Source organism: Abrus precatorius, unplaced genomic scaffold, assembly GCF_003935025.1.
Source record: "Abrus precatorius isolate BTA unplaced genomic scaffold, Abrus_2018 Scaffold4, whole genome shotgun sequence".
Classification (NCBI taxonomy): domain Eukaryota; kingdom Viridiplantae; phylum Streptophyta; class Magnoliopsida; order Fabales; family Fabaceae; genus Abrus; species Abrus precatorius.
Window position 1 is genome coordinate 17,732,880 of NW_020874384.1, and position 17,435 is coordinate 17,750,314.

General features: G+C 32.5%; 1 protein-coding gene across 1 annotated transcript; it reads right to left on the reverse strand.

Moving 5' to 3' along the window:
- Nucleotides 1–464: 464 nt before the first annotated feature.
- On the reverse strand, nt 465–17,428 carry LOC113864879 (endoribonuclease Dicer homolog 3a). Its single transcript, XM_027499082.1, has 25 exons — nt 17,184–17,428; nt 16,629–16,809; nt 16,313–16,426; nt 15,096–15,230; nt 14,951–15,020; nt 13,500–13,564; nt 13,266–13,397; nt 13,018–13,137; nt 12,595–12,724; nt 11,838–11,943; nt 11,544–11,736; nt 11,283–11,443; nt 10,954–11,169; nt 10,602–10,867; nt 9,585–9,856; nt 8,949–9,481; nt 8,744–8,838; nt 5,929–6,152; nt 5,618–5,827; nt 4,505–4,981; nt 4,133–4,399; nt 3,276–3,608; nt 2,345–2,558; nt 1,492–1,600; nt 465–953 (listed from the first exon to the last, which is right to left on the reverse strand). Exons 1-25 carry the CDS (start codon nt 17,297–17,299, stop codon nt 743–745), a joined length of 4,950 nt encoding a protein of 1,649 aa, XP_027354883.1. The 5' UTR covers nt 17,300–17,428; the 3' UTR covers nt 465–742.
- Nucleotides 17,429–17,435: the final 7 nt, after the last annotated feature.

Genomic DNA, 17,435 nt, shown 5'->3' on the forward strand with positions numbered 1-17,435 from the left:
AATGTCATGTAGATAAGGAGTTGAAACCAACTGAAATTATACGATACATATTGCATACAATATGAGATAGTCTAAACACGAATTCACACCGATAAAATGTGTACGATTTAGTTCTCATATTTTAACTTATGAAAGATTTTAATTTTCTTACTTCTAATTCTTGTATTTAATCTCACAATTTCTCACAATTTCTCAATTATTCAAATTAAATTTTTCACCTGAAAATTTCATCCAATAATTAATAAAATATAATAAAAGTTAAAACAATGTGCACTTTTATGCGAAGAACAGCTACCACATGTACATGCAATATTATACATGAAGGATATGACCTGAAATTTTATGTTTGGAATAAATTTTACCAATACTACTAGTGTTGAGCTTTCTTGTCCAATCTTTCCCTTGGAGGACAGGAAAAGTAAAAGGACTTTTGTTAGTTAACTTTGCCTCATATTTTTCCTTACCTTTTCCCAATAATATCTCCTCTTGGTTTATAAAGCTAATACCACTATTTTACACCCACAAAATATTTAAACTTGTGGTCCTGTACCATTAATCTGAGGCAATTTATCAGATCAATGGCACAAAACAACAGCTTATTTTTTTTCAGGGGTGCACATAATTGTGGTACTGGCCATTTTCTTATTTTCTCTCTTTTCTTTTTCTTTTCCTTTCACTTACCCTAATCATTTGGAAAATATGTCAATAATAAACCTGTTTCATTTCTCTAAAATGCAAAAAGTTAATTAGGAGCATCAATTTTTAGTTTTCCGAGTTGCTGTAACTTGTAAAGCATTTGAACTGCAGCAGAGTCATATGAGCTCTTCTTATCACTCCTAGCTTCTCCTTGGCATTCTACATCATCATCATTTGGAATGCACAAGGTAATTTTTGACATGAAACAGTTAAGTCCCTTGCTTCCTTCCAAGCCTTCACAAGATTCTAATATTGATCTGTTGCAGAATAATTTATCAGATTCACACATCACAGCATTACCAAATTCTAGAACAGAATATTCTCATTTGCACATCACATTTTTTACACCACACAGAATGACATGTAATATTTCAATGATAATATCTTTTAAAATATATTTTTTTCCACTTAACATCAATAGTTGGAACTTTGTAAAGGTGGTGTAAACAAAATAGACTCCCGAGATTTCTTTTTTCAATTTTCCAGTCCATATAATTAGCTAAGAAAAGAAAAAATGTGTATACAAAATATGTTGAATGTAGCCAGAATAAGCATGAAAAATGAATGGTGTTTGATAATTTGATTCTGTAATATGCTTTCATTCTTTTCTAGTTTCTGTAGTTAGTTGATTGTTTCCTTAAGATGATTTCAACTCTATAAGTTTAGGGATTAATTCTGTTGTGCATACTATATGTACATACACACACAGACAAATCCTTCATGCAATGCACAACTAAATATTCAGATTCTAGTTACTCAAACGATGAAAAGTATAAATTTGATTGCTGGACTCGCCTTTTATGTTCTGTTGAATCAAATGCAGGCATTGGCCACTGCAATTTCTTACACAGTTCATACAGTGTGGTCCGGGGTCCTCCCTTCTTCATATTAATTGATGAAATAACTGTATATCATAAATCCACGATGAAGTTAATCTATAGGTAGTTATTAAATTAACTCATTTCCCTGGAATTGAAAATAGCAAGGAATCAACCACTTCTAAATGCCAAAAGAATACAAGGTAGAGAGAACTCTAAGCACCAGTCACTGCACTTGCAACCCCCTAACTATATTACATCATACTATATTCCACAAATATGAGATATCTGAATTGAGTTTCTACCTACTTAACAAAGTGAGAAGAAATATATACTTTATTTCTCTTTCTCTTCTTTTTACATAAAGCTGAAAAAAAAATATTTGCTTTGAAATAGGAACTAAACCTCATCAAACTAGCTTCTAACAACATTCTGCAGCATAATTTATAATATGATTTTATAAATTTTACAGCAGAAGAGCAATCGCTAATCAATTATTCAGATGTTTCACAGAACTGAAATGATATTTTCCCTTCTTGAAAAAAAAAAACTAAAATAATATGCATGGGTAAAATGGAGCATTAGAGTTAAGACAATTGCAAGGGTGGAAATAAACATAGCACTTCAATTTGCTCTAATTTGTCAGTTTCTTCTTAACAGCTCTAAACGCTTAAAACAAAATGAATGCATTAATTGAAGTAGAAGGAGAGCAAGCATTAAAACAAGCCAAAATAGAAGTATAAGGAGAAATCTTTCCAGAAGTGGGCACTTTGTAGTTGGGAATACTAGACTTGCTCTCAAACACAGAGAACAAAGTTGATGTTGCAAACCTGGAATGGAAGCACTAAAACCAGAGACTTCACTCGCACTTAAGTTTGTATCATCCAATCTGGGCCTTTTATGCAATGCTGGATTTGAGGAATGTTCTTCAGTTAGAGAATGGGAAATACTAGAATCCATTTTGAGAAGAGATGAATCACGGATTTGGTCGGGATTATCTCTTTTTCCCTTGGACACACTACTACAATATGAAATTCCCCTCTTCTGTAGCATCACAAGTATAAGCCAAGTGGTAAAAAAAAATATATACAATAAGGATAGCAATAGTATGGTAAAAAAAAAACACAATAATTAACTAATTAACTTTACAAACCAACTTGTTCATAAAAAAAAGGAAGAAAGAAAGTCCCTTCCAAGATAATCTTGTTCATTTTGGTGGAAGCTTTGCTGGTAAGGTGGACAGCAAATAATATACAAACAACGACAACCTTATTCCAGTAGTTGTGGTCAGCTTCGTAAGTCATTGGACTTGGTCTAAAACCAAATAGTCAGATACATGTGACAAAATTATTTTGATGGTTCACTTTGTATTTAGTGCAAAAGCATATACTACTGCTAGCCATTACCTTGTTATTGAGTATGAAAGTATCTTATGGCATCTTTTCTTAGTTAAAGACGCTAGGCTATGGCAAAAGTTCAGCACTTGGAGAAAAACAAATTAGAAACTAACCAGGGAAAAATATTTTGATAGCTTGGTCTATTATGTTTTCTTTTCAGAGATTTACTGCATGATCAATTTTGGGAGCTTGTTTTTCTCCATTCTATATGTTCAGGTGTGTATATTTCTATAGGTTGTTTAAGTATTTACTATCATTATGTACAGATAGAGCAAATAATATACATGCACAGATTTTAGAAGACCTTAAAACTAAAGAAGAGGGAAAACAAAGTTCAAGAAGATATTCAGAAAAAACAACAAACCTCAAGTTCCTTAAGCAAATGAAAAGCTGCTTCTCCTTTTGCAGTTTTTTTATTTGGCCCCTTTCCTTCTTGAACCAATAGGGCATTTGGCAGCTGTACACTAAGCATAATACGCTCCACAGATCCCTTCTTTTCACATTTTTCTTTTACTTTTACAAAATACCCGAGTGAGTCACATAATTGATTCAACTCACGAAATGGAGGCAGTTCAAGTTTATCGGGAGTAACAATGGGTGATAATAGAGGATAGAAAAGTTTCCACACTTCATCAAGATTGAGTTTGGTATCAATTAGTATAGCCCCAGCAATACTTTCCACTAGATCTCCAAGTGCCTGTGTCATTTATAACAAAAATAACAATGGTACAACTTTAAAAGAATTGCCAGGAATATGTTTTTGGAATGGTTTTCTATTTATAAATGAGAATCTTAATATGAGAAGTTATTAAATAGGACTTCTTGATTTGATTTTGAAATCTCTTTTATTTAATTTGCATACATGCAAAAAAATCACAAACTTAGTTAGATTTGAGAAGATTTTATTTAATTCTAATTTTAAATATTAAATTAACAAGCTTGCCCTCATTAGTTTACCCATTTTACATCTACTAAGTATGGGTAATAAAGTAAAATCAAGGAAATAAAATGAATCACATTCCTCTTTGTTGTCCCAAACATGGAAATTGATTTGCAAACTAATTCTAATAATATTTTGTAATGAATTTCAAGATTAGGAATTGGCTTCTAAATCAAATCAAATCTGATTCAACACAGTGCAAAAGAAATTTTAACAAGTAATAACAAAGATACAAGTAATTCTATCATAAAGAGTTAACCATAATGATCAACATAACTAACCTTGGGAGCTTTAATGCCAGGGAGTGATCTGGAGTCTGATTCAGAAATGATCTTCACATATTCTGCTATCTGGCTCAGTAAAAATCCTGACCTATGTAGAAGGTGGTGGTGAAGGTTTTGTCTAACAGCAACTTGAGCAAAATTGTCATTATTGACAGAAGCAGAACGCAAGTCTGTCAACACTCCTGGATCAACATCTCTGTGACTCTGATAAAGATGCCATGTGATTAGCAGGTCTAATACCGAGTCACCAAGAAATTCAAGCCTCTGCCAGAAATTCAATAAATTGTATTATAGGTGTACAATATTAAGAAACTTTCACAAGTTAAATATTTATAAATTACTGATGAATATATCAAACTTCACAGCTACCTCATAACAGCAGCCAATCCCAAGTTCTGTCTCAGATAAATGTGTGATGGCCTCCAGTAAGAGTCCCTTGACAGAAAATTCGTACCCAATTTTCTTTTCAAGGCCTTTGATCTCACTTACTTTTGGCACATATGCGTGCAGAGACGCAGCAGTGATGGCTTCGTCAACCAAGGATAGTTCTAGCTCAGCATCAATCCCAAGCCATTTCATCACATGAAGTGAAGCAAAAAGTCCACCACCCACATAGTAAGCTCCTATCAAAGCTTCAACACAGTCAGCAATAGTCTTTGAGCACATGTAGCGGTGACCCCTGTCGCAGAATTTACCAACCACAACTTTTGGATTTTCAGTATAGAATTTTACATCTAAAGGAACTTCTAGGGTTTCCAACCCACAATCACAACAAACAGGGTGTATAGAACACTGTCCTGGAGCAACCCAACGGCGTGGTTCAAATGCAGAGTCTCTGATGTATCCCTGGTAGAAAAAATGATAGTAACCTGACATCACTTCATTCTGATGCGTTACCACTTCTAAAAACATCATATTAATGATAATATACCCCACCCCCCCCCCCCACAGAACGTAAGATGTACTCTTATCAAATTTATACTTCTTTTCTATGTCCAAGCTTTTGATTGGTTGAAACTTGAAAAGAATCATTTCTCCCATTTAATGTTACTGAATTTAAATATGCTTTCCAATATCAATACTGATACATCATACATCCATAATAATAGACAGATAATATTAATGCCATAAATAAAATGCATGGTGTTGAACTTGAATTGCATTGTTAGAAACAAAAACCACTCCAGTGTCAACATCTGATGAATTAATCAAAGTTTTCATCACATGGTCAAGAGTTTGATTGTCTCCCAAGTCAGAACTTTTTGGTCATAACTATCAGTACTGGATAGTATGGGTGCGTGCTTTGTATAAACTTTTATTCCTTTTGGGTTTTCTCATCATGAAATGCACGAGAGATTTAAAAAATATAAAATAAAATTTATTAATGTGCCTTTAACTAACAACTAGACTATTAGCTTCCTTGACAGTAACCTCCCTCCCAAAAAAAAATGAAAATGAAAAAAGAAACTCAGTAAAGACTACCTGTAATTTGCGATCTGTCCCCAGTTTATGTAGGGTTGAATTACAAACAGCCCATGATCGCTTTGCAGATAATTGTCCTTCATGTTTCTTAGGATATTTAAGAAAGAGATGACAGCTCACCACATACTTCAAAACAGAATCTCCTAGCAACTCAAGGCGTTCCATTGAAAACTTCTCACAACATCTTAAAGTTGTAAGTGCTTCTAGAATCTAATATGTACAGCAATAAAAGATGCATAACATTATCATAATGAAAAAAGAAATCAACAATAAGTATCTTATCCACAAAAATCATATTACATAGGACAAACCAGAGAGCAAGGTATCTTGAAATTGCTAGTTTGACCATCTATCTCTTCTCTAAGTTGACTGGACAACATGAAAGATTCAATACGGTACATCAGAGATGGCAACAAATACAGTGACTTCAACACAAGACTTTTAACATCAAGAACACATAGAAGCTCAGGTGGAATGTGAACATGAGCAGGCACCTTTGAGGTTACCGGGCCAGATGGTGATGACCTATCATCTGCTCAACTCAAAGAAAATATCACAATCAATTTGACATGGTGCACTTCCATTGGCAACAAATTTTTAATATATTACAACATAATAAATATAAGTAGGATTACTTTGATGTGAGTGGGGATTGAGTATAAAAACTTGAACTTATACCCTAACCATTAAAACTGTCACCGTCAACAATTTCATGATTTTTATTGTGTAAATTACAATGTACCTCACTGAAGTTCTGAAATTCAACATGAGAGCACTAAGTTCAAAATCCAATGCTTTTGCCCATACACCCATCCTCACCCTTTTTGGCCTCAACAGATGAATCTTGCCAAAAACCTTGTGCAGATTGACTTCCAAACTGGGGAGAGAGAGAGAGAGAGAGAGGAAAGCAAAACTTGCCTCAATCATGGCATTTTGTACCAATATCACTCTTCTATTGTGCATCCCTACAACTAAAGATGGAAATAGGTCAAACCGTCCAATAGGAGTTTACGGCCTAACTTTTTTAAAGTTTAGCTTTACTTAACCTATTTAATTATTAGGCTTAATTTAGACTTTTTAAAAAATCTAATTAATTAAATAGGCCAATTTTGAGCTGAAGAAAAAGCCTTTAGAATAGCTTATTTAAAATTTATAATAATATATTAAATATTTTTTATAAAAATTATAATATAATAATATATTAAATCAAATAAATTTTAAAATAATAAAATCTTAAATTAAAAACTCTAATTTTTTTTGTTAAAGTTGAATAAAGTTTCTACTACATACCCTCTAAGAGAGAAAAGTTTTAATAATATATGAATATTGGATCTTTTGAGATAATTATAGATCTTGGAAAGCAATTCTAATTGGTCAGTAAAAATGGATTTTAATGTTATTCATCAATTAAATTTTAAAATAATAAAATCTTAAATTAAAAACCCTAATCATTTTTATTGAGTTAAACAGATCTCTACTACATACCTTCTAAGAGAGAGAAAGTCTTACTTGTTAAAATCTTTTGCATATCTTATACGCATGACATAACAATGATTTACATTACACTATTTCAAATACGTTTATGTTGTTTGACAGTAATAAATAAAAATATGTAATTTTATTATACATATTCAATGTATTAAATAATTTTTTTAATAATTTATTTAGATATAAATTTTATGACTTTCAAAATGACATACCTATTTAGATGGTTTAATAGCTTATTTACAAAGAAACTTGATGGCCTAATGAATGTTTTCAATATGAAGTAGACCGTTAAAAAGACTAATAGGTCCAATTAAGCTTTTAAAAAGACCAAACTAAGCTTAATAAATAGTCTATAACAAATAATAAGCCAAGTTCAAATTTCAAAATTACTAAACATGCCAAACCTATTTATACAAAGTGTAGCCTAACTTAACCTATTTCTATCTCTAACTGCAACTCCCTGCTATTACACAGCCTGCCACCATTCCATGTTGGTGCAAAAAACTGATTTTGCCCGCATTTTCTAACATTTCCTAAAGATTGAGGAATTTTAACATACCTCAAAATTAAGAGGTGGTTGTTAGTCAACTTTCAGATATACTATTTATGCATAGAATTTTTATTTTTTTCCCTCACAACTTAGTTCCTAAATACTAGTCAGGACCCTAAGACCATAGGTTGTATTTTGCACTTGTTGAATACGATAAAATTAAGGAATCATTTGAAAATATATCTATTTTCATAAAAAGAGAGCCAGGTCCCCACTAGCTTTTTTATTCTAATAACCTCACATGAAAACCAAATAGCCTTTATAGGATGAATTGACTCACCAAAACAAATCCTCTACAAAACCTTGTAACTTAGTATTCTTAAATTGAAACTTAGCTATACATACACGCATATATGTATGTATGTTAGAAAATTCAATGGGATCAAGTAGGTCTTTTTAGTCAAAGGTGGCCTAATATCATATCTACAATAAACTTTAATACAATCTTAAATTTGAGCTTGGTCAATTCAAGATACTCAACCCCAAAAAAATTAGCTTGTAAAATGAGGATTGTATGAGCCTTTATAAACTATTTTGACTATATATGCAATCAATAGGATATTTCAACGGTAAAATTTCACAACATAGTACTGAGTATTCCCACTTCCAAAATCACTCTCTCTTCAAATAACCCAAGCACAAATTGATCAGATTAAACTTCTGTGAACAGTTCCACTCATTCCTTCCCATGTTTGTAAGGTAAAAAGATGGTAAACTACCTCAAGGTAGTACTACTGCAAAAACGGCAGACTAAAAATCTGAACATGATTTGCATGGTTGATCAATTCTCTATTCTATCATCAAAAGATTCTTTGGCCCAAAATCCTAAACCCACACAGGAAATAGTTCAAGGGAGAGACCCAAAAAGAAATCTCAAGGAGAATTTTAAGTTTACTCTATACAATTGATGACCTTGATGTTCCTATTGTTATTAGAAAAGGGTGAAGTACTGTGCTAAGTATCCCATCTCCAATTATTTTACATACCGTGCTGTCACCAACAAACACATGGGAGATTTCCATCAATGCACATGATGCATACCATCATTAAGAGCCATAAGATGAAAACTTCAATTTGGAACAACTAACCTTCCTCATAGAAGTTAAAAAGAAGATTGTGTGGATTATGACTTTGCTTCATTCGTAACAAAGGCTGTCTTGGGTGTCTCAGTGTAATCCCATACCTGATAAACTTTAAGTTGTTTAGTCAATCGTATTAATTATATTAATGATGAGAAATGGCAAGGCAAGTGAAACTGTGAAAGAATCAATAAGGATTAAACAAATTACGCACCTTTGGCTGAAATAATTTGAGAAGGTTATGCTTTCCTTCGATTTTTCTTTGTTTCCATCGAAAGGACTTTCAGCAGATAGTTTACTGTCCATCTCAATAATACAATATATTTTCCCAGTGTGAATGGCCAAAACTACTGTGTCTTTTATATTATTAGCATCAGCCACACAATTAGCAAAGTGAATCTTGTTTGTGCCTGCACATTCCATCTCTGATGAACTGCTATCATTAGGTGATGTAATTGTGCTGCTATCATCAGAGTTTCCAGCATCCAAAGAAAATTTCCTCCTTAAGAATTCAATAGCAGAAGCAGAAGAATTGATTGCAGACCAATTTATTGGCAAAGATCCCTGACAAACATCATTCAATTTCTCAAGAGGTAGAAGCAAATATAAGTTTTTTGGGCTCCACAATGATTTTGTGTCTTTTTGAAGTAAAAATTCCCTCTTCCCTCTTGCTGATTCAGATTTAACAAGCAACCTCCCAAACAAACCGTTGAAAAAAAGTTCATGGAAGCATTTCGCTTTCATCATCTAGTCGACAATAAACAACAAAGCATCATGTTAACTTTTTGAACAAATCAGATTAATGCTACACATTATTTCAGATAATACCTTATAAAGCTTATTTTTATACCTGTTCAGCATTCAAATCAACTTGCCCACATGAAGAGACAGAAGCTTTCACAATCTTTGAGACCAAATAAAGATTTAATTCCATATTTCCAACATCATCATCAAGCCTCGAGTCAATCAGAAGAACAAACCCAGAGTACATTTCATTAACAATACTACAAGTGAAGTCAAATTTATAGGCATGAAATTTGACTCCATCGAATCTGTCACCCCATGTGCCACTTAATGCACGAATGCTAGCTGTGCCATGTAACTCCTTCCTTTTTGTGGTTCCTTCAAAACAAATAAAAATTGAAATGTATCAGCATACACAACTGAATACTTTGGAAGACACAGACAAGTATTAACACGTCCCCTATATAAATATGAAAAATGCTAAATCCTACTACTATTTAAGCCTATAAATCATCCTACCCGCATAAAAGTGACAAGTATTTTAAAATGAGAAAAGGTTAAAAATAAAAGCTAATATTTTTCAGAAGACACGTCACTTTTTTATGAGTAGGAGGATTGGTAGGCTGAACTTTTAGTAAGATTTAGCATTTTTGTATAAATATATGTAAGCCAGAATAATGCAAAATCCGACGCATGTTCGCATAGGCTCCATGAACCTTTTAAGCCCTCAACTTTTCAAATCTGCAAACATACTCATTCAGTCCACCAAGTAAACAGAAATAATTCATCACATGACTTCAATAGTATCCTTTTAATTTATTTTATCCTCTTAAAATAAAAATATTAAATAATTAAAAAGTAAATTGAAAAGAATTTTTTTTTTAATTTAATTTCAAAAAATGTATGGGCAATTAAAAGATTTCCATAATACTACTAATAGCCTTTTTATTATCATAAAAGCTGTTATATCTTGGATATACTCCCTTTCTCCAAATGCATTTATTGATGGGATCTGGGAAGTCTAAGGTGTGAGCACTATCATGCAAACTTCAAATTAAAATAAGGATTTCAGAACAGTTTATAAACAAATATAAAATCAAATTAATGATGAAAAACATTATACCTGCACCAGAACTTGATTCTTTGTTTTTCGTGATATGGTCAGCTTCCAAAGGATCTTCACTGAATGGGACAAGATGTTCATTTAAGGCGCCCATTTGATGCAGCTTCTTACAAGCTTCAAAACATACAAGATGCTTTGCTGAACGCATATCTTTTTCTGAAGGACCAATTATTGTTTGGAATGCTGCATTAGGTGGTAATATTAATTTACACTGGTAACACCCTTCCATAGGCAGAAACTCAAAACTGGGCTTTGCACAGGAGTACCTAATTCAAATTGCATGTAGAAGTTGTTCACAAACACTACTTCAAATAGTCAAAAGGCAGACAAGCAAAATAGGATATAATCTTACTTATCTCGTGGGAGCTTTTCACAGTATCGATTTATAAAACAAACACTTGAATCTAACGTGACTGATGCTCCAGTAGAATTCACATAGTAAACATTTGTTTTCCCAACTGTAAATGCTCTTAAACTAGATTCACGGTCTTTATTAATAGCTGCATCAGTCATAGAGCGCTCACTCCTGATGATGTGAAAGAGTTGATTTCTTTGCTTCAAGTTTCCCCTGCAGATGTAAGTGTCAATTATATGTGGTACATACACTTGATTGAGATAGAGTTTTAAGGGGAGGAACAAAATCTCCAACATGAAACAGGTTCTGACGATCAGAATACTCACCTCTCCAACATCACAATAAATTGGGAGTTAGCTTGCCTAGATCTTCCCCGAGATTGGACATAACTACAAACTGTCTTCGGGAGGTCAAAACGTATCACACAAGAGCAGTTTGGCACATGAATTCCTTCCTCTAGTACATCAGTGGTAAATAATAGATTGACCTAGAAAAAAGCATTAATAATCCATTGAGATTTTCGATACCAACATGAAAGATAATTTTATTGTACATCACTTGATTCAAATGATACAACAAACTAATACCTTTCCAGCACGGAAAGAATCCAATATCTCCTTCTGCCTCTTAGGAGCCAGTGCATCAACCGATGTACTGTTTCCAGTTAAATACGAAACTGTGAAATGAGAGATCTGGGAAACTTTCTTCACAAATCTTTCAATCACCTTAGCTGCAATGATTCTATCAACAAAAATAAGGCACAACATCTGACTAGATTCTCTGCAAACAAAAATTGATAGACTATCAATTTGTTATGATACATAAGACAACTTTGTTGCAAAAGAAAACTATTAATCTGACCACAATTCATAGTTCCATACCCAAATGACTGGAAGATTCTAATAAGTTCAAGTAATTTTGGAGATATGTATCCCAACTCTACTGCCTTGGAAAAGTCAAATTCAACCTCCAAAATCTGTATATCAGCTGCAACAATAATAGTTAACTTAGCTGCAGAGATTATGCAGAGTGCAATAAATGAACAAATTCATTGTAGCCTCACAGACATATTTAGCTTGGAGTCATTTTTCCAAAAGCTGTCTAAAACAAATGCTACCATAATTTTTGGGGTAATTACGAACCAAATAAGAACCAATAAAGAAGGATCCGTTTACCAACAACATTTTGGCTTTGCATCAGATAGCTTGTGGTTTGTGATGTAAAAAAAACATAATGCAGAAATGGAAAGTGTGCAAATGGACCTTCAAAGAGAAAAGCTAACATTCCTAAACAAAGAAATGTAACTCAAAACTTATTATTGATACAAAATATTACTACATATATTAAAACATCTGTTAAAATGTCCCACATTGATTAGAAATAGAGCCAGAATACTCCTTATAAGGGCTAGGGCAGTCCTCTTCTTAAGAGCTAGCTTTTAGGAGTGAGTTAGGCTCAAGTTTCTTAACAACATCAATGTGAAATCTTGCAATGTATTATGTTCGAGTTTGTAAGAATTTATTAAAATATACTAGATTTCCTGATTTAGACATAGAAACTTGCAACTTGAAATAAGCATGAAGATTCAGAAAGACAAAAGCTTAAATAGGCGGAAAAATAAACTTTGAAAAATCATACCAAGATGGAGGGATTCTTCGATAATTTTGGTTACTTCTTCAATGTAATTTATGAACTGAAGATAACCTTTTCTATAAATTTCACATTCTCCCTCAATTTTGGAGAAATTCTCATGACAGATTTTAACAGCCTGCATAAACATAAACAGTTTATTAGTATATATAAGAAACAAAAGATAAAACTATAATAAAAAATATGGAAGCCTGTATTGAAGTGTACATATATATATAAACATGTACATTTGATTATAATATATGGTGACATTTCTACATATCCCAAAGACTTGCTACAAAGAATCAGTGACAAAACTAAAAGAACATCAGGAATAATTTCAGCTTTAAAATTCCATTAAAAAAAGTTTCCCTTTTCTTTTTTTTTATCTCAAGACATTCTTTCAACAATGTCTAAGAGTTGGATAAATACCTCATAAGCACATAGGATTCCAAGATCTTCAAGACAATGTAAAATCTTAGCAACTTCATTGGACATCCGCTGATGCAACGTCTTAAATTTACTTTGAAATTCTGATAACAATGGATCAGACTGTCCAAATAGATTAACTTCAGTCAATATCCTTTATTGTATGAAAGATAGTGAGTACAAAAGGAGGAGGGGGGGAGGGAGGTGTATTTTGTACATAGTCATGTACATACAGGATTACCCACACATACCTTGAACCACAAGGCTTCAATCTTTGGTTTCAAACTCAAAGCAGGACATCGTGCTTGATCATAATATCTACAACTCTCTTTTGCAGATGGGATAAATACATCAATCTCTGTCCGATTTTCAACAGTATATCTCTACAACAACATTTACCTTCTTTATTTGGGTATAAACATTCTTTAACAAGTGCATTCGTGGAAAAAAAAAAAATAGAATCAACATCAAGAAATTAATATTACCCGGGAATCCAAGATGTTTTCTAGTTCTGATATTTGACTCTCACAATTCATAACAGAGGAAACACCTAAATCAAGACATGATACATGAATAATATATATAGTAAGTTGTTACATTCACAATCTGAACTGACAGTGAAAATATGAATAATATAGAATACCAATTCCTTTAGTAAGAAAGGAAGCAATCAATAAAAAAACAAAGTACAGGGAAGAGCTTCAGATCAGGAAGCAGGGCACAGCAAATCATAAGATAAATATGTTGAATTGTTATTTAAAATAGCTTGAAAAATGCACTCGCTGAAAAGCATCGATATGAAAAGAAATTTGAATAGTTGCTGTATTTGAAGCAGAGATAAATTTTGCATCCATATTTTATAAATTCATTGAAATTGCAGCAATGGGTAAAGCTTTGTCATATTTCACATGAAATATATGGATTAAAATCATAGCAATCACTTGGAAGGGCTTTCCATGAATCATGAACTTTATCAAATCACAAAATTTGGTGACATAAATAACTTTAAAAAATACTATAAAAGGAGTGTACACAAATATCATCCCAAAGAAAAGTGATCAAAATATAAGTTTCAATATCATATAAATCAAAATGGGACAGTTGCTTCACTTTGCTGCCCAGAAGTCCTGATAAGAAAGAAAAATCCTTTATTTTTTTGTGGAAGTGGAAACAGCAGCACAAAGGTGAAGCAGATGGAATTGATTTTTTACCCTAAACAATCCTTTGATTCTATCTGCTGATAATTTAAACAATTAAAAAAAAAAAAAACAAAACAGCAGAGTTTTCACCAATCAGGTCACAAGGCACAAAGAATCTACAAGTGCATTGTCATAGTTGATAAACAACGGGGACTTAATGAGCTAATAAGATTCAGTTTTTTCTAACTCTATCAACTGGAATAGGTGAAGTATTAAAGATCCACATTTACTTGAGAAAAAAACAGATCTCCTCATCTCAAACTGAGCTTATATTTTATGACAGATAAGGTAAAAAATTTAGCGACATCTCAAACCAATCACAAATTGAACAATGGCAGATGCTCTAGTAAAACCTGAATAACTAATCCACTTCAGGGACATAAGTAAATTGAATGAAATGAAGTACTACCTCATACTGTTCTACATCAAATGTAATGTTTTTTTCTTTGTTATGGTAAAGTAGCCATAGTCATCTGACTAAATTATATTTTTCTTTCTTAAATGTGTTTTCATCTTATTTTTTTGGTGAAAGAAAAAGGAGATTCAAATTTACACAGGACATTGTTTTGATAAATGACAAGGGTTTATTTTGAAAAACAAGAATGGAGAACAAAACTAAATACAAAAGTAAAAAACAAAGAACCCTCTATACAGGAAATAAATTGGGTAGTCACAACTCAAAAGAAAACATTTTACAACCTGTGGTTGTTTGTCAAAGCTAGCACAAAAACAATTACCTTTTTTACCCACTGGAGATGCTGTCATCCCAAAAATCTTTGGCTTTTCGTTGGCTTGGTGATAAAATTCCTTCACCAGCATAAGACAATAGATTATTATCAAGAGAAATAAAAGTAAAAAAGAAGAACGATTTCTAGGACTCACCTTCATTATTTTTGCATAGGGATGGTTACCAGTGGCTCTATGACATTCGTCAATAATCATCAAGCATATCATTTCTATATTCAAGAATGCTTTTCTTAAGGCATCTAAAAGAATTTGGGGTGTCATAACAAATACCTATAAAACAGAAAGATATTATTCTTAAAACAATAGAGCTAACAGCTAAGTCAAGAGTATTCATGAGTTTATCAGCATAATAAATGGAATCAATTTCCGGTAGAACATGTTATTGAGATTTGAGATTGACACAAAAGGCCGTTGAAACAATTTAGCAATGCTAGTTAATACTTAATAGACAACATGAAAGATTTTAAATAGAATAACATAAAGCTGAAATATTCAATGCACAGGAGGAGCAAAAAAAATTTCCACATTGGTTTTTCTCCTTTAATACATCTCAAATTATTTTATTAAATAGCAATAATTTCCCAAAATAAATCATCATCTATTTAGCATTCCTGGATACACCCCATCACTCAAAAAAGAGTTCTTTTACATGTCACAAATCCAGTTTTCGGCAATCTTTGTAAACGCTAGAAGTCATGAGCTTGAAAATCTGAACACAGCTTTTAGTACTAAATTATAAAGGAGAATATTTTTAGTTTTATAAAAATCACCTAAACTGAAACCCCAAAATTTAGGAATGAAATTAACAAAACAATATCCAATTCAAAATGAAGCCTTGCTGATTCATTGTGTTATAACAAACTGATCAAACAAAAGTTTGAATAACTTTTCACTATGATGTTGACCTAACTAACAAACTATTCATGGCTCAGAAGTCAGAACAATAAAAATTTTGACTCATTAAATGAATAGTGCGCTTTTCAGGATAATATCTCACATTAAATGAAAATGGTGAATCATAAACCAGTAGAAGCATAAATACACCCACAGAATAGTACTCCACTATCAAATCAATAATGAGCAAGAATGAACAGCCATGGAGATAGTAGCAAAGAAAATGCCACGAGTTCTTAATTATGTAATATCTCAAGTCCCACGATTAATGAATGAAAGTATCTAAGCAATATAATTTGCAAATAAATTAACTTCAATAAGATCTTAAGCTAAATGTCATCGCAGTCTGAGCAATACTGCACAAATCCATGAAAGTAAAATCAAGTAATCAGTCACAAATAAGGAAGCCTAAAGTAAACTAGTGGCAATCATACTAGCAGTTAAATAAACAAGCATACATCATTGTTACTAATCTCCTTTTCCCAAGTCTTTAAATTCCATGTATCGACTCCTTTAGCCCCGTAGAATTCCTCAATTTGAAAATCTGTTAGATATTTTATATTCTTGAATTGCTGCAAAGTGGACACAAACACCATGTAAGTTTAACCTGCTACTCAAATCAACAGTACGCTTTGTTGTGAAAGAATAGTATGACATTTCACCAACCACCCTTATGAAATTAAATGAGGTCTATAATGGATTTAAAAAAACAAAGACAAAAAGGAAACAAAAGTAGAAAATGAAAACGGAAAGAAAAACTACGGGGGAACATGCCTGATTTACAAGATGAACGGTTGGAGCTAAGAAAATAATTAGCTTCTTTACACCACAAGTCTTGATAGCATGACCAACCTCCTTTATAAGCATTACAGCTATCAAGGTTTTACCAGAGCCTGTATCCAACACTGCTATTGTGTTCCTCCTTCTTGCAACTTCAAACACTTCTAATTGATAACTACAAGGAAAAATCAAAACGGATGAAGACAAGAAAACGTTACATTACCCTCATCAAACTCGAATATAAAGGATCAAGAAAGCAAGAAAAATGCAATCTTTATGATCATACTTGAATATAAAGGGTCGAGTAAGATATAAAAACGCAATCTTTATGATCAGACTCGAGGATAAAAAATCAAAGAAAACAAGAAAAACGCAAACTTTATGATCATTCTCCCCAAACCCCACACCCAAAACACGAAAATATTCCAACATTACCCACACCAAAAACCAAAACACGAAAAGAAGAATGGGAATCTTTGAAAAAGGAAAAATGTTCAAAATTGATGAAGTATCTGCACAAGAAACGGAGGAAAACCAAAAAGGTTGCACCTTCTGGGGTCAATGTTAGAAGAAAGTGATTCTTCAGTTTGTGAATTGTCAGCTTCAAGGGGCTTTGAGTATAATTGATCGAAGTTTCGCTTTTTACTTTGGTCTGATGAATCCATGGTGAAATTCTGAACTATAGTTATATAAGTTAAAAGTGATAACACAACGTCTTAGGTTGCAACACAAAACAGATGGAGCATTGGCTTAGGATTGATCAAGAACTGAGAAAAACATGATCAAGAAAGAGAGGAGTGA

What these genes read in the sequence shown, in the direction of transcription:
- LOC113864879 (XM_027499082.1), bottom strand. Translation starts at nt 17,299, where the DNA reads ATGGATTCATCAGACCAAAGTAAAAAGCGAAACTTCGATCAATTATAC. An exon ending in CCGTTCATCTTGTAAATCAG is followed by an intron (nt 16,427 to 16,628) that starts GCATGTTCCCCC and finishes TCCACTTTGCAG; the next exon opens with CAATTCAAGAATATAAAATA. An exon ending in CTGGCATTAAAGCTCCCAAG is followed by an intron (nt 3,609 to 4,132) that starts GTTAGTTATGTT and finishes TAAATGACACAG; the next exon opens with GCACTTGGAGATCTAGTGGA.